This window comes from Manacus vitellinus, unplaced genomic scaffold (genome assembly GCF_001715985.3).
Source record: "Manacus vitellinus isolate BGI_N305 unplaced genomic scaffold, ASM171598v3 scaffold_30_pilon, whole genome shotgun sequence".
In the NCBI taxonomy this organism is placed as follows: domain Eukaryota; kingdom Metazoa; phylum Chordata; class Aves; order Passeriformes; family Pipridae; genus Manacus; species Manacus vitellinus.
In genome coordinates this window covers 7596005-7621455 of record NW_021940291.1, presented here as the reverse complement: position 1 = coordinate 7621455, position 25451 = coordinate 7596005, and the positions used below count along the sequence as shown (strand labels likewise).

General features: G+C 40.7%; 1 protein-coding gene across 2 annotated transcripts in view; it reads right to left on the bottom strand.

The window, feature by feature from the left end:
• Positions 1-25451, bottom strand: part of MICAL2 (microtubule associated monooxygenase, calponin and LIM domain containing 2) — a 146954-nt gene that overhangs the window by 54051 nt on the left and 67452 nt on the right. Inside the window, exons 9-24 of one of the 2 annotated variants that reach the window (XM_018076037.3) lie at positions 24468-24568; positions 22597-22854; positions 21662-21777; positions 20317-20443; positions 19982-20072; positions 19739-19886; positions 17386-17585; positions 16771-16883; positions 12500-12571; positions 11789-11938; positions 10512-10616; positions 9062-9274; positions 8741-8842; positions 8008-8139; positions 1021-1119; positions 517-597 (exon numbers count right to left, since the gene is read on the bottom strand). In XM_018076037.3, coding sequence (XP_017931526.2) covers positions 517-597; positions 1021-1119; positions 8008-8139; positions 8741-8842; positions 9062-9274; positions 10512-10616; positions 11789-11938; positions 12500-12571; positions 16771-16883; positions 17386-17585; positions 19739-19886; positions 19982-20072; positions 20317-20443; positions 21662-21777; positions 22597-22854; positions 24468-24568 — 2108 coding nt within the window. Of the gene's footprint in view, positions 1-516; positions 598-1020; positions 1120-8007; positions 8140-8740; positions 8843-9061; positions 9281-10511; positions 10617-11788; positions 11939-12499; positions 12572-16770; positions 16884-17385; positions 17586-19738; positions 19887-19981; positions 20073-20316; positions 20444-21661; positions 21778-22596; positions 22855-24467; positions 24569-25451 lie in introns of both variants that reach the window. The other variant, XM_018076038.3, reaches the window with a different exon arrangement.

Below are 25451 nucleotides of genomic sequence, written 5' to 3'. Positions count from 1 at the left end.
TGGTTGGTTACAGGTCGGTGCAGATGAGCATGCTGCATCTACCACATTCCATCATCATCTCCCTCCCCTTCCACCATCCCTGCTGCCACAGGAGAGATACCACACGTGGAATGGATGGAGAAGACACAGGCTTGGCACAGTCCAGGCACATTCAGACAGCAGCACACAGTCCACACAACTCATCTTTAATTTACCAGCAAAAAGTGGCCCTGGAACAACTTTTTAATGCAAAATGCAAGTCACAATTGTCATTGTCACACTGTCTTGTGTTTAAAAGTTGAGGATCCTACTCCAAAATCTGCCATTAGCAATCCATTTTGCTGTGATGGATCATTTCAGAGAATGGCACTTTCCAAACAAGCAACCATGCAAAGGGAAAAAATACATTCTTAAACGTGTTTTTAAAAATATGGTGTTAATATATAGTCACGATGAAGCAGAAGCAATTGAGTTTAGTGCTGACTGGTAAGTAAGTGTCATCACCACAACACCACACGTCACTTTGCTTCCCAATACCTTACAGCTCTGAGCAGTGGAGGCAGCAGATGGAGAGTGAGGAGTGGGGCAAGAACCTGTAGCTCTGTCCAGAGATCGCTTCTGAATTCAACACAGAACAGTGTCAGCATTGAAAAACAGCCCTCTTCAAAATGAGGCATGGTGATTCAGCATTTGTGTGTTAAAAATAACTGCATAAACATGTACTGCACAAAACTTTCTTTAGAAGCCACCCTGATTAGTAATTGTCTTCTGTTACTAATTCTACAGTAATTACACTTAATAAAAGCCTCCTGAAGTTTTAATTCATACAGTCAAGTGCTAAAAATATAAATAGAAGACACGGTGAGCAACATTTCCAGCACATTCACACATCAGCATGTTTTGCCAATATGCACTTGATTCCTTAGTAGGTGTTAGACCAAGACCTTTCATAACACTTAAGGTGCTTCAGAGCCTATGGATGACATTCTGGAAACACTCCTCTTCAGTCAAGTTATTGTTTCTTTGTGGGTTTAGTCTTACCAGTTCAAGCTGTGGCTTGGGTCTGTGATCATTCACATACAGATTTACAAGAACTTCAGCCACAGCTCCAATTGCACGTGAGACCTTTCCTACAGTCATCTAACCAGAAAAGGGGAGAAGATGAAGAATAGAAGGAAGAGCTTCAGTTATCTTTGAAAAAGAACTTAAAGAAAAAAAGGACAAGAATGATTTGAAAACATGCAAACATCAATAAAGGGAGGTAGGAGAAAGAGCAGAGGGAAAGTCTAGCAGAGCACAAGCATGTTCATGCATGACCAATGTGGTCCAGCTGGTGCCACAGAAGGGTCTCTGTGCAGCCCATGGACTTCTCCCAGTCTCCAGGTGATGGAGAAATAGCTGATGGGAGCAAAGGCTGCTCCTGCAGCACAAGGCCTCCTGCTGTGTCCACGGAAGGCTGAGCTGGGAGCTACTGCCTGGTATCTGGGCTGGACATTCTGACAGATTAAAAAAAAAAAACACAACCCTATTGTTCACTTCAGCTTCTTGGGACATTGTTCTTATATTTCAGAATAGGGGTGGAATTAAACTTCACAGTAACAGTACACAAACCATGGCATTTTAGGGAACATTCTATGAGAACATATGTGCCAATTTCCCCACACAGAAATGTTTTGTTGATGCTCACAGAGCAACCATTCACCCTCTCCCCAGTGACTCAATGCCAGGGAAAACTGGAGAAGCTATGCTCATGAAAGGAAGACACCTCCTTTAATCTGCTTCATCACACTATTACATGAATGTTAGGCTGTTTAACCAAATTTATCAATTAGGCCTGCAAGGAGATTGCACTTCCTTAGGCTGTGGCTCCAAACACATTGTAGACAGACAACTGACTGCATGGTCCAGGTTACCCCACCAAAACACATGCCCAGGGACTGGAAAAGAAGAAAGATGTGTGTGCAATGAGTGGCAGCAGGTAGGCAGGTAGTCTAGTCCTCTGCTTCTGGAAAATCTGTGAAGACTTCACAGATTTACAGAAATATTTTCTATCCTAAACTGAATTTTCTGTAGTGATTCGGATTTTAGCTTTATAGCCAATGTAAGATGCCACAGTCTCTCTGGTACCAAATGCAGCAAGGGCCATCCTGGTAGGGCCAGGGATTTGGTGCTCTGCTTCTGAAGTCAGGCCATTGTTCCTCCCTTGAGAATCCATGATCTCATCTCTTATGCTCCATTTGTCTCCCACAGAGCCCAAATTTTAAGTAAGTTCCACTCTTCTCAGTGAAATGATTTGTCTACTTCCACCACCCCAAGTCCTACTAATGGGAAGGTTTTAAAATACCAGAAAGTTACCATGAAGAAAGAAGAAAAATATAAAGGCAATGGTATTTGCAATACTTTAAAACAATTTCAAAGTATTTTCTATCAAGTTTAAAAATGTATTGTGGGTGTATTTTCCGAAATTAAGATGGATAAAAATATTCTTGCTAAAAAAATGTTTTAGGGAACATTTCCAACCCCTTACAGCTCCCCTTATCTTTTGAGAGGGCTCTTATAATTAACTTCATATCCAGGCAGATAAAAAAATATGTATGTTAAGATGACAAGGGCCACTTAAGGGACAAAATTCTGTACTGTTTGGTTTTGTATAACATAAAAAGACTTTTAAATATTATTCAGTATCTGCACAACTTGTGGGTAACAACTGCAAAGTAAACTGCTAATTACATACCATAATGCTGTCCTAAGTGGTACATTAAATTATAAACCAATACAGGAAATGCTACCTGCTACTACAGGAAAACTATGTTCATTTGTATTGCTTAAGATCATGGAAGAAAAATTTTTCCTCCCCAAATTCTGCACCTCTGAATATGCTGAGCAACTTCCAGGCCATGTACAACTTCTTACCTACATGGTCAAATGTAAAAGAAAGTGTTCAAAGATCAGTTAAATAACAAGGCTGTGCTTAAAGTGCAAGTAGTTGAATTTTAAGAAAGGTATCCTTGAGCTTGAACTACACCTTGAAATTCATCACGTTGGCTGATTTCTGTTTTCCACTCATTGAAAAAAAACCCATGTCAACATTAAAGTAGTCAAAACAAGAAAATTGCACATTTATACACACTTTAAAAATGTTATTAAAAGGAAATGTCCTTGTAACTAATGTGAATTCACATTCCAAGTAAAAGCAAATGGGATTTCAATTTAATTTAGTGGCAATGCCCTTAAAACCATGCTTTGACTTTTGGTCAGCCCTGAATTGGTCAGGCAAGAGATGTTTGTTGTATGTCCCTTCCAACCGAACTATTCTGTTCCATTCAAATGCCACTCAGTCACAAAATAGACATATCAGGGCAGAATGAGAATCCACCAGGGCAGCCCCACGAGCATCTGCCACCACCAGAAACATGAGAATGGGAGGGACAGGACGTGCAAGAGCAGTGCTGCCCTGCAAGGCTCATGTTTCCTGCCCTTGTACACCAACAGCACAACCACCAAGCAACCCCTTCTGTGTGTCCTCTGAACCTCACTCTGGTTATGGACAAGAACTTCAATAACATCCTCATCCCATCTAATTGTGTACGTGTAATAAACCCCAGCTGCAGGAGAGGCTCTGACCCCAAATCTACACACATTCCCTTAGAGAACCTGTCAGCTCTCACATGGCTTAGCTTTGGTCAACAGCACACAGATCTCTGCCTGCCTGATGCTGCTCAGGTACCCTAGAAACAGGATTCACATAATGGAGTTGGTATTTTGCTCATGCCCTTACTGCCCCTGAGGCTACTGGTGTACGTGAAGTCACACACACACACAATTTTGTAATGCTGGGGCCCACTATCTGCATGTAACAGGCTACTGCTCACAATCCAGGCAGGTTTATACCAGCAGCTTTAAATCCTTTGCTGAAAAGTAATCTTAAAGAGTGAATTCACTCTTAAATTCACAGTGAATTTCAGTCCACAACCGGAGAACACTCAAAAATCCCAAGTGTTTATGAGTTACTAAAACTTTTGACCTGTTACTGACACGTTGCCAAAGCTTTTCAGCAGGTTGATCAGGGTGGTTATAAACATGGAAAGAGAAAGTTGCCTTCTGTACTTCTCTGTGCTATTATTTAGAATGCCACAGCCAACCAAGGAGTAAGCCTCAGCAGTATTTTCATAAAACAAAGGAAATATGCTCTCTGCCTCCAAAAGAATGCAATGCTTTCCCTTTGTTCTTTCATATCCTTAATGATTTTCCGGGGCTTATTTTGCTTTGAGGGTGATTTATTTATTTTTTGTATAACCTGCTACATACATTTTCCTTCTGAGATAAACAACATTTGAGTAATAAGTTACTGTGTGTAGGAAACACCCAAGCCCTGCTTACTGCTCGTAATTAGAGTCACATCACTGAAAGGAAGTAGTTGGTACAAACTCTGCAGGGAGCAAAGCCTACTGATTGCAAAAACTTCATAGTTCTTACATCATACTGTGTGGATTCAATCATGCAAAGCTCAGATGAACAGTTTTCTGAAGGTCAATCCAGCTTTAAACAGAGAACAGGAATGACCAAAGCCCAGCCTGTAATATAACATATGCTAATTCATAATTCTAGCTATGTGAATTTTGACAGGTGATTAAAGCCAGAAGGTAGTTTTGATTATTACTGGCATCTTGCATATGGAAGTTAATTCTTAATAAGTTGTAATGACTGTATGTCTTCAAAGAAGCAATATGGTCCCATAGCCCCCTTTTCAAGTGTTCCTTTCAGGCCTTAGACTTAATAATAGGTTTCTGTAATGAGACAGTATGATTTCGTAGCCACCATTTTCAATAACTATGCCACCCAAACTAATAGTGTTCCAATGAAAATGCAGCAGGTGCAATGACTGGTAACAACCTCAGTACTCCCTTGAAATTAAAATGATGGTACTAACTATTTAAAGGATGGGAGGGTGCTGATATTTATATGTCATGTATCATGAAGTCTTATAAAACTCAAGACCTCTATTATCTTCTGCTTTTCTGCTGGGAAGAAGCAGAAACACTGGGAGTGACACAAGCAAGCTCTTCCTTTGACTTATCAATCCCAAAACATTTTGTCATACTGAAATCTAGACTTACCTAGTGATAGCTCTCAGAACAGAGACCAGAAATACAAATTCTGAGTCCTATAATCTCCTCTCCAAGATCACACAAACACAGGTAGTTACTGGTACATATTCACAGCAGAGAAGCCCAAACATATTGTTAAAATATCACACAGAGCACTTGAAAATGCATGCTGTGCATCAGAAATACTTTTCAGTTTTATTTATACAGCACCTCACATTTAGTCAGTGCTTATATTTTAAAGTGTGATAAAATTTTCATAAATCTGAAAGTTCTAAAAAGTGAGCAATCTTTACAGATAAAACACAAACAAAACCATGTGACCATGGAAGGGTATGGACAGATGGCTTGTTATGAAGTCAAGGCTGCAGCAGGGTGGCACACTGGCATCCCCTGCTCCAAAACTTGTCCTGCTGCAGACTGCAGGTCTTCCCCAGCATCCTGTTCCTCTCTATTCAAGGGTCCCCTATCCCCATTCCCCAAGCCTGACCTGCATCTCTCTTCCCATGGTGACTGTTTATCATCCCTTACTGTGCACAGAGGGCAGGCAACCTCCCCTTCCCTGTAACCTCTTAGTTACCCCTGTGGCAAGGACAGCACCAACAACATCACTTGTACTCACTGGCACCTGGTAAGAAAAGTCACAGGGGTTTACCTAGGGGGCAATCCATCCTGACTTGGGGTTCATTTGGATCAGCTTCCTATTGCCTCAAATGGGAGGAGAAAAAGTTTAGCTGATCATTATCAGACCTGCTATTTTAAAATTCTCCAATATGCCATCCAAAATGCACCATATTTACACAGAAGAGATGCACACAGTGCAGATGAGGACTTGGGCCTGCACAACCTATGGAGCTGCATATGCAGGCATCAAGATGTTCATGCATGTAGATCTGCCAAAGAATAAATGTAATCCTACTTAACCAGTCAAACATTTACCAATGAGATGAACATATATATTTACTGTGCTAGTGACAAAACTAGATTTTCTTGCTTCAGCTGTGCTGCCTTCTGCTAGTACCCCTGGAGAGAGCATTTTTCAATTGAAGTAACCTCAGCCCGAGTGAAATCAAGTCACAACAAACTCTTGCTACACCATTTAAATACAATGGCAAATTCATAAAAGGCTGTGGGTGTACTTCAAACAAAATGCAGTTTTTAAAACATCCAAAAAGGATTGCTCAGGTCAAATGTTCTCCAAGAAAACACATTAAAATCCCAATTATTGTCACAGAGTTTCCATGTGATTAAGAGCCTAGTTCTCATATTTTTTTCAGGTTTTTCAGATAGCTTGGGTTTGGTTTGTTTGTTTGGATTTTTGGTTGGTTGGGTTTTATTTTGTTTATTTGTTGTTTGGGGGGAGGTTATTTGGTGGGTTTTTTTGTCTTTTTGCAGAGTCACAATAGTTCCCCAAATCCAACAAGTATCAGACCTCTATTTTGGAAACCATTACTTAGCTTAAAACCCATCACGTGCTATACCACTTAGGTCATAAAAAGTAAGAGGTAAATCCAGGCAAAGGAATTATTTTGAAGCTGAAGGGAATTAGAGATTATTGCTGTAAGTCACCTGCTGAGCTTGCAGTGTCCTTGAAGGGCTGTCTGGCCTGTATTTCCCTGGGGAATGAGAGCCAGGCAGTCAATTCAACACAGCTCTATCTCAGCCAAGGAATGTGCCCTTTGCAAACTGCAGGTCAGCTCAGTATCTACCTGCTCAGTTACTGCTGAGGCTGTGAGCCTGATTTCCAACCAGCATCAACAACAAGGTGTAAAAATAACCTGAAAATATATAGAGCAATTCCACTAAATGATCCTGCCAGACACCCACCAGATGGGGAAATACCTTCAGCTGTGGCTTACCTGAAGTTGGGCAATACTCATGATACTTATGAATACTTATTTCATAAAAGTGCAGCTACTTAAATGCAGCAACAGCTGGCAGAGGAGGTAGGTTTGTTCCTCCTCACAGCAAACAGAGGTGGCACCCGATTTTGCTGAAGAACACTTGGGTCATGTGGCAGGCAGCAGAGCCCCAGCTCCAGCAGCACCTGCACTGGTCACAGCAGTCACCTTCAATACTTCTGGCAACTTGATGTCTCCACCTTTATTTCCACACCAACCCTACTCAATACTACAATGCTCCCAGACTGCTGCTACATAGTAAGTGGCTGATGGAAAGGAAACCTGGGCCTTTACCTGCCCTGAAAAGCTGAAAAACGTCAAACTTCATTCAATCAAAATCCTTCTAAAACAAAGGTTGTTAGAAGCCAATGTCATGTTAACTTCCACAGCCCATTCACATCAAGCATTAGTAGAAAGAACTGAGAATCTCTTCCATTCAGAGTATGCACGTTTCCTTTGCTGTTTCAAAGAACTGTATTTTAACAATGAACATGCAGAAGCAAGTTTAAAGGACAAATAATTAAACAAACAACAATAAAATGCTTGTATTTGTAAGTGCTCATACAATCCTAAGGCATGGCCTCTAGTTAAAATAACCATTACCGTGCAGGTTCTCCACTAGAGACCAGATAGATATTCTTATGAAAAGAAACACAAATACCACCCAAGAACAACTAACCAACCCCACAGCATCCAGTTTGCTTTACCATGCAAAGATCTTTCTCCAGCATGGTCTGTGGTACTATCCAACAACAGATCATTTAAAATAAGCAGCAATGCAAAATTTTCAGGATTGAAGCAAAAAACCGTTAACTATTTGCTTTGTTCTTCGGTTTTTACCTGAACTATTTCTGATGATGACATTTCTCTTACAAACATGCAGAATTAACAACAGTAAATGAAGTAAAGTTTGATTTAAATGTGAATTACAACCTAGAGAACAGATTTGCTGGCAGCACCTTCCATCCAAGCAGCTTTAGCACAAGTTTGGATTTAACAGGAAAAATCTGTTAATAGAGTACCTGTCGAGAAGGAACAGCAGAGGAAGCTGAACCGACAGATGATGAAGCAGCAGCAGCAGCTGAATGATGAGGTGGAGGGCAAGAGGGAGTTGGGGGCTGAGAATGGGGTAAGCCTTTAGTAGGTAGCTTATTCTGTGTAAAGCAGAAACAGGAGAGTTATCCAAGAGACAGTGACATTAGCAACGGTTAAGTTCACAGTCATGCATCAAAGAAACTACAAAGATAACAACTATAGTTCTGTTCTTCTATTTCTGCACAGTGAGGACCCATGGAAATCACCATGGCACCTTCACGGTAAACAATATTATTGTACTCAACTTTTTTATCAAAGTATTCACAGTGGGATGTAAGGTAAGGTAGAGCTGGGAGAAAGCATAAGGAAACACAGGAAAAGCCAGAGTGCACTAATTAAGCACTACTGCTCACCGACTGATTAGAAATTGAGCTACCAGTGTGTGCTTAAGCATAAGACATAGGTTATTTTAACACATTTCTCTCCTGCTAAAGTATTCTGACTAGCTTTACGATTTAGATTGTATTTTATCTCAGTTAAATTACGCAATAATATTTAAACAATGCTTTTTTACAAGTTTCAGTGGAATCCACATTACTTTTCAGATTCACACAAAATGGAAAGAAAGTTAAAACCAAAACCATTGCAACTTTTTTCATCCATGAATTCTTACAAGTCTTCTAGCTCAGCATTTCTTCAGGTGCAAAACTTAATATTCACCTTTGGAAACTCCATGTATCCAAACATTGAGGCAAGATGTGCTGCTTTCTCTTTAATATTCTTTTTATGGAATTCCCTATTTGCTATATTCTGAGCTCTTTTCTGCAGTGACAGCCAGGGAAGGAAAGCCAAGAAAAGAAAGAGAGATTTCAGTTAATGCCATATATATCAACAGAATATAGCAAGTTTGTAGAAAGACTTCTTATTGCCTTAATATAAGTTAAAGTCAACAGAGAAAAAGCCAGCATAGCCAGCAAAAACACAGTATACAGGTTATCAAATGCAGTTAAGAGACAGAAAGGAAAAGAAGTTGCTTTTCACCTGTTTCATTTTTTCCTCCAGGTGCTGAAGACGCTCAAGCACTCCAGAAAGTACAAAGGCAGCAGAACAGGCAGATGCGAGATTTTCAGAGGTTTCTGACAGACTGGGCTGGGTATCTGGTTTTTGTACAGTCTTTGCTCTCCTGGCCATATGATCAGAACCACTGAAAGACTGTTTGGGTTCCCTGACCTCGTGTTCACTCCTAGCTACCACCTGAAACTGGGAAACACTTGAAGTGAAAAAAAAATCTGCTTTCTGCATCACCATGCAGTATATGCAGCTTTTTAGGATGCTTCTGAAAGCGCAGCACAGGCATGCACAGAACTAGAAATAAAGTGTTCTCACATAACTCCTTGCACACTTTCTACTGCAGCTCTGATGCTTGTGCACATGCACCAAAATAAATCAGTCCCACATATTTTATGTAGGATATCCTTCTCCAGGTTTGTGTTAGTTTTTGTGAATAACCCAGACAGCACCAGTGCAGAAGATGAAACTACATCTCCTTCTAGGGTTTATAGCAAAGGTATTGGGTTGGTTTTTGTAGCATCACATCTGCCTGAGACTAAGCTTAAAATCAAATTATAAGAATACCAACAGTAGTTCTTGCCATAGATCTAAATCTAGTCTGGCTCAAGTCAAGCTATAATGTATTTCAGAATTGAGGCATTTTCTGAGGAGTTCAGAACAGGTCTCTGAATTTGAATTTTCATATAAAGTAGCTCCTGATCTGTGGATTTCCACATGCAATACAGATCTCATTTCACTACTCTTGGAATACCACTACAGGATGTTGACTTCAATTTAAAACTCTAATGTAAAGTGAGCATCAATTCTGTTTGAGATGAGTTTGCTTTCACTGAAAGTAGTAAAAGAAAAATTTAGACTATGTCTTCAAAAATTTGCCCTGTGTATATGATGCTGCAGAAGAGCTTCCAGCAGAAGTTCTTATCACAAACTCCACTTAAAGGAATAAATAACTTGGCCATCGATATCAGCTTTTCAAGGCTCAAGCTTTCATCTTAGACATTTTTGCCAGGTTCCTCAGGCTGGAACACTCGCTTTGCCTTATCATTAGAACAGCCCAAAGCATTGAGTACATGCACAGACAAATTTTCAGGTACAGCTGTAGTCTTCTCACACGTTAAGTGTAGCTATGTAATCATATTTATAGAATTTGAAGTCTAAATGTGGTAACACAGAAATCAACACTTATGTTTTTAGGGTGGTTTCCACACTTTCAAATAGTTTTCTCATCTGGTCAAGCAGGTGTAAAATAGCCTTAAAACTTTTAATGTGGTTTTCACAGTTCTCAGCTAAATATATCTGTTAACTAGGCAGACTACAGACAAATACTGTTTTGTATATCTTGTAGTTACACAATAACACTGAGTTACCAGCAGCACGACAAATGGTGTGTTTGTCAGGTGTTACCCATATGAGTTCCTACCTGCCTTTTTGGTTGAGGTGGAAGAAGACTTGGATCCACAGGTTTAGCAAAGCGAGGATTAGCAGGAGGGTCAGAAGCAAGCAGGGCTGGTCTATCTATTACCTCCTTGTAAAGCATTTTTAAAGTTGTAAAGGCAGAGTGAAGAGAAAAAAAAAGGAAGACAGTAAATAGGATTCAAAGACCTTTTGAGGCAGAAAGAAATAAAAGTTGCTTTAAAAGGCACATTATTATGGAGCTCCCAAATCTTCGTTCACAAAGCCTAGCCATGATTATGGAGCTTAACAACACATTTTGCAAATTTTTGTCACCCGCCCATTTTATTAGTCTCTTCTACCAAAGATACGCTTAAAATTGAGCCCATTCAGTGTTCTTTAGGACAGTTCATTATTAAAAGCAACACATCAAGGCTTCCTTCACCATGGCCAAGCAAATCTCTGGCCACATACACAGAAAGCTCAGGGTATTGCCAAGTAGTCAGGTAGAGTGCAAACAACAGTGGTTCACAGACTGAGAAAGTCACTGGACATCTCTAGAGCCTACACTACTGGAGGACTTAAATATTTAAATCAGCAAATGGATCCAAGCACAGAGAATTGAGAAAGAGGCCATCCTTGTCAGAATCTCAACACCTTGCTCACCCTTCCTTCAGATCCAAACTCAGCTGATCCAGACCATTTCTGGCCAACGTGTGGTTTTGAGCTTCTCATCCCTACCTCGGCAGCACAGGATTATTTTTAAAACACCAACAGTCACACTAAAAACAAACCATGAAAATGCTGTGGAATGCACAAATATCTTTCATTTTGCCTACTTTAGGAATGGAAACAGCAGACAGACACATGTTGCAAAAGATTAGGTTCCCTTCTTACACTTCCTAAATTTTCCACGAAGAAAGACACCACTGGATATGTAGTGTCCTTTATTCATAGGATATAGGAAAAAAGTCACCTGCAATACCATTTGCAGCCAGCTTAGACTTCCAAACAACACAAAAGTCCTACAGGCTGACGTACATGAGATTTCTGGACATTGCAATTTCACTGCACTTTTCAATATAACAGATCCATTTAATATGCATTAGTCAATCTATATTAGTCATACTTGTTCTCCAAGTATTGAGAGAAATACTTCTCATTTGCATAAAGTATTAAAAAAGGCAACCCACTTCAAACACGTAACAGATCCATTTTTTTTCTCCTTGGAAATCTGCATCACCTTCACAAGGAGGGACTGTGGTTTAATTTCAGAGATTACTTTCATGTTCATCTATGACCTACCTGTCTCCGCAAAATTGTATTTGAAGTACTCTCTTCAAACTTTGCCAACAGCTGAGTTGCCATTGATTTAACTTTGTTCTGGTTCGTTCCTTCTCTGCCATCACTCTGTGCTTTCCCAGCATTTGTCCCTTGGCTTGAAAAGCTCGAAGTCTGCAAGAAAACAAAAAACTATGTTTTTCTTGGGTTTCTTACAACACTCACGAAGAGAGAGAAAGAGATAATATCCTTATCAGCAAAGAGTAAAAGGAAATACAGTCTACAGTATACTAAAAATGACACTGTTTAGTATGTAAAAGTCACCAAAAAATATTTTCTTTGGTCCCAGAGTACGGTAAAAGGGAACATTAATCAGTGCTGCCATTGATAAAACAGTCAGAAAGGTAACTAATCAGAGAGGGGCTAGAAACCAAGCTGCAATGCAAAGTCCTCAAACAAAAATTTGTCTAAATAACTGAGTTAGGAAAAGGAAAAAAACCCAATATCTCACATGTCCTTGTGTCAGAATGAAAACTAGTGCACTTTAGTTAATGCTCTCCTCCCTATCAAATGATTTAGTGCACACTACAGTAAATTCAAGGTTTTAGGGGAGAGGCTTTCTGTTCCTGCCAAACTTGAGAAGACCTGGCCCTGGCCCCCTCAGCTCCTGCTGCTTCCTCAGCTCTGGTGCTCATCAAGGAGCTGGGATATGAATGGACCCCACTGAACACCAACCTCTTCGAAGACACCAAGGAGACCTTTCCGACGTCTCTTGTTAGTCTCGTTTTCTTCTGTTTTCCCTTCAACCTGAAAGGGTAAAGCCAAAACAGGTTCCATGGATTACTGCAGGAGTTACCAAGTTTACCCCAGCAGTTCCTCCCAGGAGAACAAGTTTCATAACCAGGCGGGGGAGGCCTGGCCTCTGTTAAACCAGGCACACACAGGTGAGCCGTGCCAGCCTTTGGGGGATCGCTTCTCACCCAGCAGCCTGGTGGGCCCTCGTGGCAGGTATCAGGTATGTAAAAGCTGTCACACAACCCCTCACTGGGAGCTCTCACTGGACTCCAGTGGGGGAGAATACATGCCTGAACACTTCGTTGAACACAGGCTCCATAACTCTGGTGTTTACCTTTTCCTCTTTTCAGTACTGAATAGTTTATAATTCAAAAAGCACTTACACATCCTTGACGAAAAAGGTAATACAGCATCAGTTATTCTGGGAATTTTTCTCTAGACTACACTGGTTTCCAGATACATAACAAAATCCAGGAACCCCTCACTTTTTCACTATAGCCCCCACATCTCTCTTAACACAACTATCTGCATGCAGATCACTTATTCATAGCACAGTCTTATTTTCTTTTTGGAGCAGTTGCTGTCTGCCTTAGAGGTCTGTCTCCCTCGTAAGGTTCACCTCCCTAACTATGGCTGAACAGTACAGTACTTAAGTAACCAAAGTTACTATTCTGTGCTTGAGCTATGCACATATTTAATCATTTTACTCAATTAGAGATTACACAATCAATAATACTTCATACTCAGTCCAGCTGAACTTGAAAATGCTTAGAAATTTGTATTGCTTCTTGTTAAATTGAGTCTCGAAGATTTGGTACAAAAAGTTATACTTTAGGAACAATAAGTTATATTCCACTTATTTGCATTTGCCCACACTGTAACTTAGTGATTACTCAATCAACTTAAAAAAAACTGAAAAGGAATAAAGAGAGCAAGATCAAAAATCACAACCTTTCTCTTTACATATACACTCTTTGTAATAAATCATTATGCAGTGACTAGAAGTAATCCCAAACAACTTCTGGGCAAACACCAAGAGAATCAGATGACAGTATTTTGATTACTTTGTGTGCTTTGGTACACTGTCTTTCAGGCACCAGCTCTCAGCAACCCAGCTTTAAGCTACCTATAGTCATCTGTTCACAAAAGGGTGAACAACAGAATAGCATAATGTATTCTGCATAATAGCCTGTACCACATAAAAGCAGAATTTGCCTGAGTGAATGGAGCAAACAAGATCCTGCCTTTCAAAAATCTTACACAAAGGACTCACATTAACATATTTACAAAGAAGTGAAAGACAAAGCAATTTAATTGCCGAGCAAGACTCCAAAAGGACTGTGCTCTGTATTGTGTAAACACCTTCATTCGTTTATTAGTCTGGAGCACAGGAAATCTCAGTTCCTCTCCAGCCCGGCTGACACTCGGAGGAGAATGGAAAACATGATCCAGCTCAGCACAGGCTGCCAGAACAGCTACACCAGCTCCAGGCTCCACTTCCTGGTCTCCCACAGCCTGCACCCAGATAAGAAACCCACTTCCAGCCAAATAAAAGGACAAACTAGATGCTGTGGAAAGTTTAGTAAGCAACATTGTGCTCTCCTACAGCCTGGATAGAACATATACTATATATATCTAATGGATAATGGTCAGCACCACCTTTTTCAGGGGAAAGAACCATAAAACTGAAGCCACAGTCAAACTCTTGACTCAAGAAGTTGCTTTCCAAGGAGCTTTATTTCCCAGGTAGTTTCAGATAGTTCTGGCACTCAAGTCTCTGTCCTAACCCAAGTACCCTAACCCATCCTGCTTAGTTTCACACCCTAACCGTGACAGAGCTGCAAAACCTCCTACAAAATGTCTTGTCAGCCTTGCTCCCCAGGCTGATTTGGGAAATATCACTTCCACTTCTCATTGTTAACAAGCCCCTGTAGTGGGAAACCAGAGGGGCCCGTCAAGTAAATCACCTCATGCTTTCGTGTGCAGCCAAGAACTGCAGCTCTGCTATGACAGAAGGCTTATTTCATGATGGGAGGTTAGTCAGAGGCTGCATGGCTTAGTAATGGAAAGCTCTCCCCACTGCTGAAAGTCTATTTATTTCTGCAAATAACTCATGGAAAAACAACAACATTGTGGTCACGAAAGAGGTTTTCCTTCCAAACAAGTCACCCACAAGAAAAAGCAAAGGTTATTTTGCCTGCTTGGTTTCTCACTGCTTGGTTATCTGGGAAACATGTCACTTGGTTTTGTGTGTATGTGGGTGACAGGGAAAAATTATTTCCTAACAGGGATGTATGAAGCTACCAGGAAATTGTGTGTCCACAGGTTTTGAAAATGTGTTTATGAAGAGAAAATATTCAAGACAAAAGTCAGTCTAGGAAATATCTGGAAATTCCGGAGCAATTCTCGGGGTGAAAAAAACAGAAATCACATTTCTACAAGATGAGAGCAACAAATTTAAAAAACAATGTATTTAAATACTGAGGAATGCAGTACATACATGTACACCTGAACTTTTACTAGGACACTGAATTCCAAAAGAAGTAGGAAATGCATACTTTCCCAGGCAAAACTTAAAGGTCTATCAATAGGTGTAAATGAAGCAATACAGTTAAGCATTAAGGAGGCTTGCTTAAAAAACCTAACCAAATAAAAAAAAAAACACAAACCACCAAAACAAACAAACAAACAAACCCAAAAACCAAAGACCTCAAAACAAAAAATCCACAAACAAGAACAAACAGAGAAAGAACTTGAGAATCATTGTAGTCAACACAAGGTTTTTAGCTAGCCCAGGAAACTCAAAACCTGGAACAGTTTTGCATTAAGCTGTGTTTTGGAAAACTGCAGAAGTTAACTTCCTTTTGGTGGAGGAGTCTATGCTGTTCTCTACCTTGTGCTGCTCCTCTAGACCAGCTGGACTTGAGGCACTGCTGCCTCTGAGCTGGGCTGTGCAGACACTCCCACTTCAGCTGAAGTTAAAATGAAGATAGGCTTGGCTGTGAAAGCAAATCCCTTAAGGTCTCCTTTAAGAAGACAACTGAGCTAAGGAAGAGGCAGAAGGTGAAACTGCTTATTACTAACTAATTTTATTAGGACTCCCCTAAAATTAAACCATATAAAACTTCTGAAGCTATAATCCATTCAAAGACACAGACAATTCTCTCACTGCACGCAGTCCCATTTCAGAGAGTATTAACTCAGGTCTCCATAATCCTTCAAGGCTCTGGAGTCTTTAATCATAGCATGTATGGGCATGGATGTTTCTTATAATACAGGGACATCACAGGGCATGCCAATAAATTTTTATTAATAAGTGACCAAGAGAGAAAAGTACACAGGTATGACTAAGAGATCATTATCTCAGAGCCACACTAGTCGACCTACCCACTGTTGCAGGTGACTTCTGAAAGAGTTGAAAGTTTTACTTCAGAACCTTGAAACAGCATCCACAAAGTGTTTAAATCACTGCTTTTGTTAAAAAACAGCACTCCCTCTCAACCTAGTATACCAGTGATTATTTGAACTGATATATAACAGAATGGCCATATATTCCGTATATTTAGGAATACAGAGCTACAGTACTATTTTTCTTAAAGGTAGAAACAGCCTAGGAAAATTCCAGACTTTCCCATCTCAAAAAAACCCAACAAACCCAAAGCCCCTAAAAAAAACCAAAAAAACCCCCAACCAACAACTTTGTTTCTAGCATTGCACAAAACCTCCTAAAAGCAACTTCTGAAAATTCTCCAAAAATAAAACACATGTCAATAGGCATAAGGGAGCTGAGATCTTAAATACTTCAAGTTGAAAACAGCAACTCAAACACACCAAATAAAACATCATCCTCCTCTCACTTTTACCAGCAACAAACATTGGTGTTAACAATGGATACGAATTCTCCCCAAGTACATCCAAACTCTCACTGAGATCCAAAATTTTGCATTTACAGAGAATGCTTAACTGGGACCATTATTAATGCTTCAGCCATTTCACACTGACAAGGCTTCAGTTTTATCCTTACAAACATTATAATGACTGAGTGTGCACATGCATTTTGAATACCGTGAAATCTTACTCAAAAGAAATCTCAATTTACAGGTCTTTTAATACTAGTATATATATAAAACCCTTATTTCTGAGCCTGACAGCTTACTTTCATCTTTTCAACAAAGGATAATTTATAGGGCAAGTCTTCCTTCACAACTTACCTTTGGTACTCGTTTTCTTGGTAAAGTTAAATTTAAATAATTATTAGAGATGGAGCTTGATGATTTTTCTGAACCAAGATCGTTATTTTCTCCATTTTGCTTCTCACCAGCATCTGTTCAAAAAACAACATTATTTATTTAGATTTATTTTTAAATTATTTTGATTAAGCCAAAGCTTTCCAGTTGAGTGCTAGTAGCAATTATATATAAGAAACACAGGCAAATAAAAGTGAATATGTACAATGTAGGGTGACTTCCTAAAAAAGAAAGAGAAACACACGGGTGTGAATGTGGTGTGGGCAGTCATCCTTACCAGGGAGTCACACTAGCAGCCTGATACATGAACTTCATGATGTCAAGCAGCAGTTATCCAGCTGCTCCTATTCTCTGAAACCACCAAGGACCCACAAAACCTTGGTCTTCAATCAAGGTTTTCCCCTTTCCTGTCATAAGCCCAGGGTGACTGTTGCAGACAGGAGCAGGCACGCTCACGTGCCAGAATGGCTCAGCTGGGAAAGGACTCTTGGCTCGAGAGCAGGGCTCGCCTGCAGCCTGGATGAAGTGCTCCCGCTTCCCAAACCTGCAAGACTTAGGAGCAGCCTGGGTCTGGCTTACCTACGGCCTGCAGAGGTGTGCCCCGGAACAGCTCGTAAAACTTGGAGAGGTACATGACCATGCTGAGCTTGTCGGGCTCCCCGGCCGACCCCACCTCCTTCCCTGTGGTCACGGGGGGGATCCCAAACTCCTGCTCGGCAACATCGAACGCCAGCTGGTTGTTCTTGACAACATCCTCTTCGTTCAGAGCATCAAAGTCACTGCGGGGACAAGGCAGTGGCATCAGCACTGGTTTCCTCTCTGCTCCCCTCAATAACATGCAGTGCTCCCTTGCCCATGGGAGAGGCACAGAACAGCACCAGCAATGAAGGCACAGGCATTTCACTGGGCCAAAGCTAGAGAGTCCACACAATGCCAAATGTAAGAGCCTCACACAAATCACGTTACAAATAATGGCTTTGCCAGAATGTAATTTAAAGGCTTTTTCACTGAATTGTATCTTGATGTAGTCCCACAAAAAAGGATTCTCTCACTTATGAAGAAATGCAATTCCTCCTCAGAAGTGCTAAGAAACCTTTTCCCTCTCCAAACACAGCTGCACTACTACAAATTTCATCCATCAGTAATTGACTTCTCAGTTGCAATTAGTTCTATAAACCACCAAAGTCAGGAGGAATAAATTTAGGCTGGCATTCTATGAAAAAAGTTTGTTACATGTGTGTGCACACACATGCACAGGCACTAACCTCTCTTTTTTTTTTTTAAGATATTAACACACAGTTTGAGCAAGGACCTACTGGCCAGGTCATAACTGAATTTAGCTGTGCACTAAGTAAGTACATCACACATCTGGAACTCTGTTATCCACTCTCTAATCCATTTTCTATGGGACCTATTCTAAGACTCTGATCTCTTGAACAGCTTCCAAAATTCATGATTAAAATAAACATGTGAATAAATTACAAAGCTCCACACAGGGTAGTTCCTTTCTCCTCATAAACAAATGTGAGTTTTTGAATCGCCAAAGAATTTCTCCTCTTCCCTCACCCACCCACTGCCCATTTCTGGAGCCAGGGGGCTGTGGGCAGCCCTCCACCCCAGCCCTGCCCACGGCCCACAGGCAGCCTCCTCTCTTGCCTGCCTGGCTTTCATCTGGCCAAGTCCTTCAGCAGGCTCATTTAAAACAAAAAGCCAACAAGATCCAAACACAGCATTAAACAGCGGGAGGTCTGTTAGCTCAGGAAGATAAATTTATCGACTTTGTAGAGAGCAGTGCTTAAAAAGACAAGTTTTACACAGACAGCAAAAATTCCTTTGCTTTCTATATCCTTTCCCCCCATTACAGTCACAAAAACGTCCATAATTTTAATTTTTTAAAACTAACCCAAGGTAAAAAAAAATAAATCTTATCATTAAAATCTCAGCTCTTCCTCTGGCAAAACTGTACTAACTAGCACCCTGGGTACCACTCCTATTTTTTCCAACTTAACACACCTCATAAAAGAGCTCAATCATTCCTTCCATTTATCCACAATAAAGGGAGGTTGACAAAAATTCATTTTTGACTCCTAAGTCTGTGTAGGAAGGCAAGAGAATGCACCCACTGCATGCTGGAGATTGGTGAAGAGAGAGGAGAGTCACCCCACCGACTGCACCAAGCAGTGCCAGCAATTGCCATTTCCTGACACCTGTTACACACTGACCCTCTTGTATCTAACTGAGGGACCTTACAAAATATTCACACATAAGAAGTTGGGTCTTGTAGCCTTAGGACCCCAGAAACACTGTCAAAAGGGGAATGCTGGCTTACATTCAGTCACTAGGCTGTTAATCTCCAGGGGCCAGCCCTTGTTGCATAGCACACATGAAAGGGCACTGTGCTCTTCTGGACAGAGTTGTGCAAAACCCACCTCCAAAGTCCAACATTTCCCTATATGATTGTCACAGCTACCACTACAAAACAGAGGATGGTTCATCCAAGGCTCACCCAGGTATTTCTGTAACTCATGACAGTGCCATTATGGTTGTGGTTTTAAGTGTACACTAAAACCCTTTCTCCAGGGACCTGGGAATGCAGCTCTTCACATTCTCCAAGCACCACAAATTTCATCTTAAATAGACACATGACTCCCACAAACACGATAAATCATAAGGTTCAAAGCCTTCCCAGCTCTTTGAAAGCATATATATATTTCTTTTTAAATGGCATGCAAGGACATACAGAAAAAACAAAGCAAAACCAACCCCACCCTCTCCACCCCCCAGCCCTGGCAATGATGTGCATTTCCTTGCAGAAAACACCCACAGAAGGGGACTGCAGAGCATCAGTGTTGTTCTGGTCGGCCTTGCACCACACTTTAGTAAGCGCTTCATGTGCCCTACACGCCCAACGAGGTCTGCAGATGTCACTCACATGAGGTCAGGCCTGAAGCGATGGATGATGGCGCACAAGGCAAGGCCGCTCTTCCAGGAGGTAGTGAGGTCCGTGACGTTAACGCTCCGGTATCCTTCCGTCTGCTTCTGACACCACGTCAAGAGCTTGTTGGGTCGAATGTCTGACTCTGCAGTTACACAGGAGACCAAACATTTCAATCAGTTCTTGCATGCTCAGAAGGTTACAAATGTTAAGCCGCGGCAAACGTGAGGTGCCACATACCATGTCTGGAGAGATTCACTGATCTTCTGATGGAGCTCGCTCTTTCAAGAGGACACTGCTGTAACTCGTTGGTGACATATAACTGCCTCACCTACAAGGAAAAGCAATTAGCAGCATAATGTTAGAATTGCTTGGAGAGAAAATAAGAGGGTTTTTTTCCAGGTTAACCTTATCAGGCAGCAGGTTCTAAATTCAGGAGTCTCCTGAAGGTTTTGTTTGCAGCAGGTTCTAAATTCAGGAGTCTCCTGAAGGTTTTGTTTGCACACTACTTGCAGCTCTATTTATCCTAGGCAAAAAAAGAACTGATTTCACAAGCAAGCCTTTTATGTACTGACCTGATGAGGTCGAACGCAGCTCGAGTTCAAGTTTGGGTATCTTGTCCCTGGGTCAATGGTATACTGGTCAAAGTTCTTATTAATATTTTCAGGGGTCGTCTGAGGCAAGAGTCGATAAATGCTCTCTCTTATAGAGGAAAAAGTATGCAAGAGTTATATATTAAAATAAATATTCATTATATAAAAAGAGGTTGTTTTGTTTGGGTTTTTTTTGCAGCTACCTACATCTTATTTTGGTTCTGCCAGGACAAATGTCATGCACTAAATGCATAAAGCATCCATCCCATTTCTTATCCCCACTCAGCAGAAGGATGCCAGACAGAAAAAGGACAACAAAAAGAACTTATGCCCACATTTTCCTGAAGCAGGAAGTGACCAAGAAAAAGAAGGGGGACAAAAAAAAAAAAAGATTACATCACCCAGTCATCTGGTTTTGTTTTACCATCCACCCAAGGAGTAACTTCTTTACCACATAACAGCACTAAATCCCATCATCCTGCAATAACCACCACAGCTGCTTTTTTTACTATGGTGTTCAATTTTCCACTTGGGTCTATGCCCTGCTTGAGTCATCCCACAGGCTCCTATCTTAAAACTTCCCAAAGTGCTGTAGTTAGTAATGCTCCTACTCACATTACCACAACCATGACTATTACGTATCTGCCCCAGAACAGCCTGGGCAGCTGTAGCAGAGCAAGGTAGCTGCCAGCAGGACCAAAGTCAGCAAATTCAACCATCAGACCATGGTGACACCAGGATTGCTGTTGTCCCTAATTACAGAATTTTTTTTGCTCTAGTCAAAGAGACATTACACAGAGAAGTTTATGATGCAGCACTACAGTAATTCTCTTTTGCCACACATTTATTAGCCTAAAGAGAATATCAGGGCTACTAAGCCAAACTGCAGAGTTTAAATCACAGAGACCAACCATGAAAGCTGCTAATGTTGAAGAATTTATTTAGAGTTCTTTAAGGATTTTTCATATTTTTTTTAGAACAAAAAAACAGGCGCTAAGATGGTTGGAGGGGGTGGGTTTTTTTGATACAAAGTATCTTTGGTTTACGTCCTTAAGAATCACACTTAATTCTAGTGACTAGTGATTTAAGGAAGTGATTTAAACCACACTACCAAGTCCCTGTATTAGTGTGCAGAAGCTCACAGAGCAACAGCTGGTTATCACTGTAAATTGTTCTGTAATTTTAAGGAACGGATGATTTCATCCCAACGCCACTACAGGAAAGAAGAATATTTCTCCTGATGCCATTGTGAAATCCACTGCCTTCTACCAATACTGTGACTCTTTAACACACTGGGAAGGATGGAGAAGACAAGAGCAGCACTCACCGTTCAGCAAGGATCTCCAGGGGGGGTTTCCCTTGAGCCCAGCTCCGCACCATCCACGCAGTGTCAAAAGCGGCCAGGAAGCCTCTTGCACAGCCGGTACCCATCGGCCAGAAGGGCTGTAAGAAGCATTTACACTTTAATTCCTTGTATTTCTTAAGGTCTTATTACAAAAGTAACATGCAATGCGAATTTGGGGTCTAGGGTTTCATACTGTCTTAGAAAAATAGCCCAGAAAGAGTTAAAATACAGCACAGACAATGCTTGCAGTTTTTAGATGTATCACTCCTCTAAGAGGAGAATGAAATGAAAAAGATTGCTTCTTTCACTTTTTTAACTTTTCTATTTAAAAACAAAATTCTCAACCTCAAAAAGTTTAAGCTGAGGAAAAAAAAAAAGAAGACTCAAGAATTAGTCAAAGAAAAGAAAAAGGAAAATTATGCCCTTCTCATCTCCTAATTTTGCTATAGACTCTTCAAATGCTTCATGCTGTCAGCATGGGTTAAAAAAAAAAATAAAAAAAAGGACATAGCAACATACACTTTTCACTTCAGAAAGAAAAAAAAGAGAACATATTAAGGCAAAGAGCCTGCAACAATAATTTGGATCAAGTTTTTCTCCATAATGGCAGTCAGGAAAATTATGCCATGCACCCAAGCTGAGGGCACAGAGCTCACAGTTTTCAGACAGAAATACAACTTGCATAAAGCAAAATGGGATCTCAGCCAGAGGCTGCCAGCCAAGCATTAGCTACGACAAACTATGGCATGAAAAAGAAGAAAAAGGGGAAAAAAAGTCTATTCCAAAGAAGACACCACTGTTTAAGGACATGCAAGAGAGGATGTTTTGTTTTGATCAGGAGGGTAGATTGAATGGTCGGATTAAGGAAATAAGAGCGAAAAAAAAAAATGGACTACTTGGAACACATTCCAAGGTACCTCAAGCAAACTATCTCCAACAAGTGCCACCAGAAGCTGATGTCTGTGCCTCTCTCTCACTAGTGCAGCGTTTTCAGATGCATACATGGAAGTAAAATCAAACATTGCTACATCTGGTTGGCCATAGTGATTAATTGCAAAATCCAAGGAAGGCAGCTGGTAATTGGTTGCAAAGTCAGCAGCTTCTCTGGCGTAGGACAGCAAATTGTTCTGGTTAACGTTCTCTCCGCAGAGCAGCAACTCTGTATCAATGGAGTCCTGCAGAGGAGAGAAGCATCTAGGATGAGATAATCCACTGTCCTCCTGAATTGCAACCTTGCAGTCTTACAGCACGAGTGGGAACCACACAACTCACACCATAAAAAAAAAAAATCAAGTAAGACTTGTCATCTCCTCCAAAAAGCTGATACACAAACATAGGTTACTGTACTAACCCCAAAACAGGAAATCTCCATGCTAACACTGAACAAGGAGCATTATTGGCAACAGGATATTATAGCGTCTCCCAGGTCCTTGGTTATGTGTTACTTTCATATCATTACTTCCCTCCCATCAAAAGATGTTATCATCACCTCTGCAATGCTTTTTTGCACATGTGCACCCCACATCTGAAACCACATGAGAGCAGAAATACTAATGACACAACATGTGGGGCTCAGCCTCAAGGTTTGACTTAACATCTCAGTAATGACACCACATTCAAACTTCTCTGTTGTGCTGTTTTGGCCTGTGGCTTTCTTTTTTTTTTTTTTCCCCAGAGTGCTGAAGGACCCTGTCTATGCAGGTCATCCTACTTAAAGCCAGTGATTATTAATAAGGCAGTTTCTATTTACAGCTTAATCACGGATGAGACCCCTAATCACAGGATGATACCACAGAACCGCTATTAGCCCAGTTGTTTCAGACAGACTGGGTTGGGGTTTTTTTTCCACTCAGACCTGAGTAGGTCAGGAAAACAGCTCTGATGAGCCACAGCCAGTGCCCCTCTTCTCCAAACTCCCCACAGATCTCCTGGGACTGCCCCCACACCCCACAACCCCAGGGCTCATCACCCACTCCCCACAAGGGCTTCAGCCCCTCCCCACTCCCACCCTGGCTGGTCATGGACAGCTGTTCTGCCCTGGGAGCCCCTGGCCTTCAAAAGGGCAAGGAATTATGGCACTGAGCTAAGTGGTCCCACCAGAAAGCCAAGAAACTTTCTGATAGTTCCCCACAAGTACTTCCTTCAGGAAATTACACTCGACTGTTTTGGCACTGTTTTACTTTGCAAGAAAAATTAACCTCTCTTGAGTTTCCAGGAAGACAAATTTAAGTGGTGCCATAACACTTTCTAGAAACAAAAGAAAATAACCCCCTACATCTTACAGAAGAAGGAAAAAAAGAAAAAAAAAGGGAAAAAAGACCTCAAAACCCCAAGTTCCTCTGAAAGTTCATGCCATTGTGTTTATAAGCCTCCTTCTACTGTATTTCACCCACTTGAGAATTTGCAATTTAGCCTGGGGTAGGTTTTTATGCTTCCTTATTTGGCTGATAAAACTGTGCTAAGTTCACCTTTAAATAAATGAGGTTTTTATTTTCTGGTGCAATGATCACACCACGTATTTCCAAGGTGAGTCAAGATCCCATTTCAGCCAGTTTTGGAACTGATAAATTTAGAGAGTATTGTTTTCAGTTCTCTATAGAAACTTTGTGTTGACTGAAGGTAAAAGTGAATTTTAAAGAAGTCAGAGTAAGATCCAAGTGACCTGAGCTTTAATGAAACAATTAAGTCTATAAACACCCTCTATAACATGCCACAACATCTATGCAGATGTTCACATTTATTCTGCGCCATGTAAACAAAATAAGGTTTAGCCAGCATTTTTACATACGTTAATAATCACTCCTTTGTCCAGAAGACTCTGCTTTTTTGCTGTCATCACAAAATAATGAGTGCTATCTTTATAGTAAACAATGTTCTCCAGGTCAATCCCTGAAAAGAGACAATACATTTGTTACCAATTGCAGGGCACTGCCTGTGTCATTTACTAACAACATGTGAGTGATTCCCACAGGTGCCTTTCCTTCTTGGGATGCATTCGCTTTCCCTGCTGGGGTGAAGTATTAGTGGATAAAATGCTATAAAACAAAACATGAGAGGAGACTAGCCTCACCCCGCAGGAGTTTCTCTCAGCACAATCAAAGTTACTCAGCTTTCTTTCATGGAACAGCCAGTTAACTACAGCATTAACAGCCTTCTGAGGTACAATTGGGTGTCAAGGGAACAAACTGCTTTTCAGCTTGCTAGGGCTCTGGCATTTGGTCTGAGCAGGACTTTTGTTTTCAATAATAATAATACAAAAAATCAGCTGTAAATCAAGAACAGAATTGCTTGTATTGACAGTGGGTGCAACTATCCTGAAACCCCTTTCCATCAGAAGTATTTCACAGTTTATATTTTTAGTATTTACAGCAGATAAATTCTCAGTTTATCAGCTCTACACATCAAAAAGCAAGAATAAACTCCTCCCAGAAGGGCAGAGCTTTTTTCAAAGTTTTTAAGCTGTTCAGTATGTGAACAGATAGAAACAAAAACTGTGTCTTAAGGGAAATCTCTGGGCCCTGAAAATGCTCTTTTAAATTTGTTCAACATAGCAGACATTTTTACAGTGGAGAAAAATTTAAACATTAAAACAAGCTATGATGTGGAAACGTCTCAGCTAAAAAAATATCCCACTGTACCATAAATGGACACCTCCATCTGCAAGATTCTGACATCAACATTTTATCACTTGGAATTTTTTTATACAGAATATTTAAATTGATGTTATCAGGAATAGGAGGGTGGCCTCTGCTGACTCTTGTATTTGGTAGTG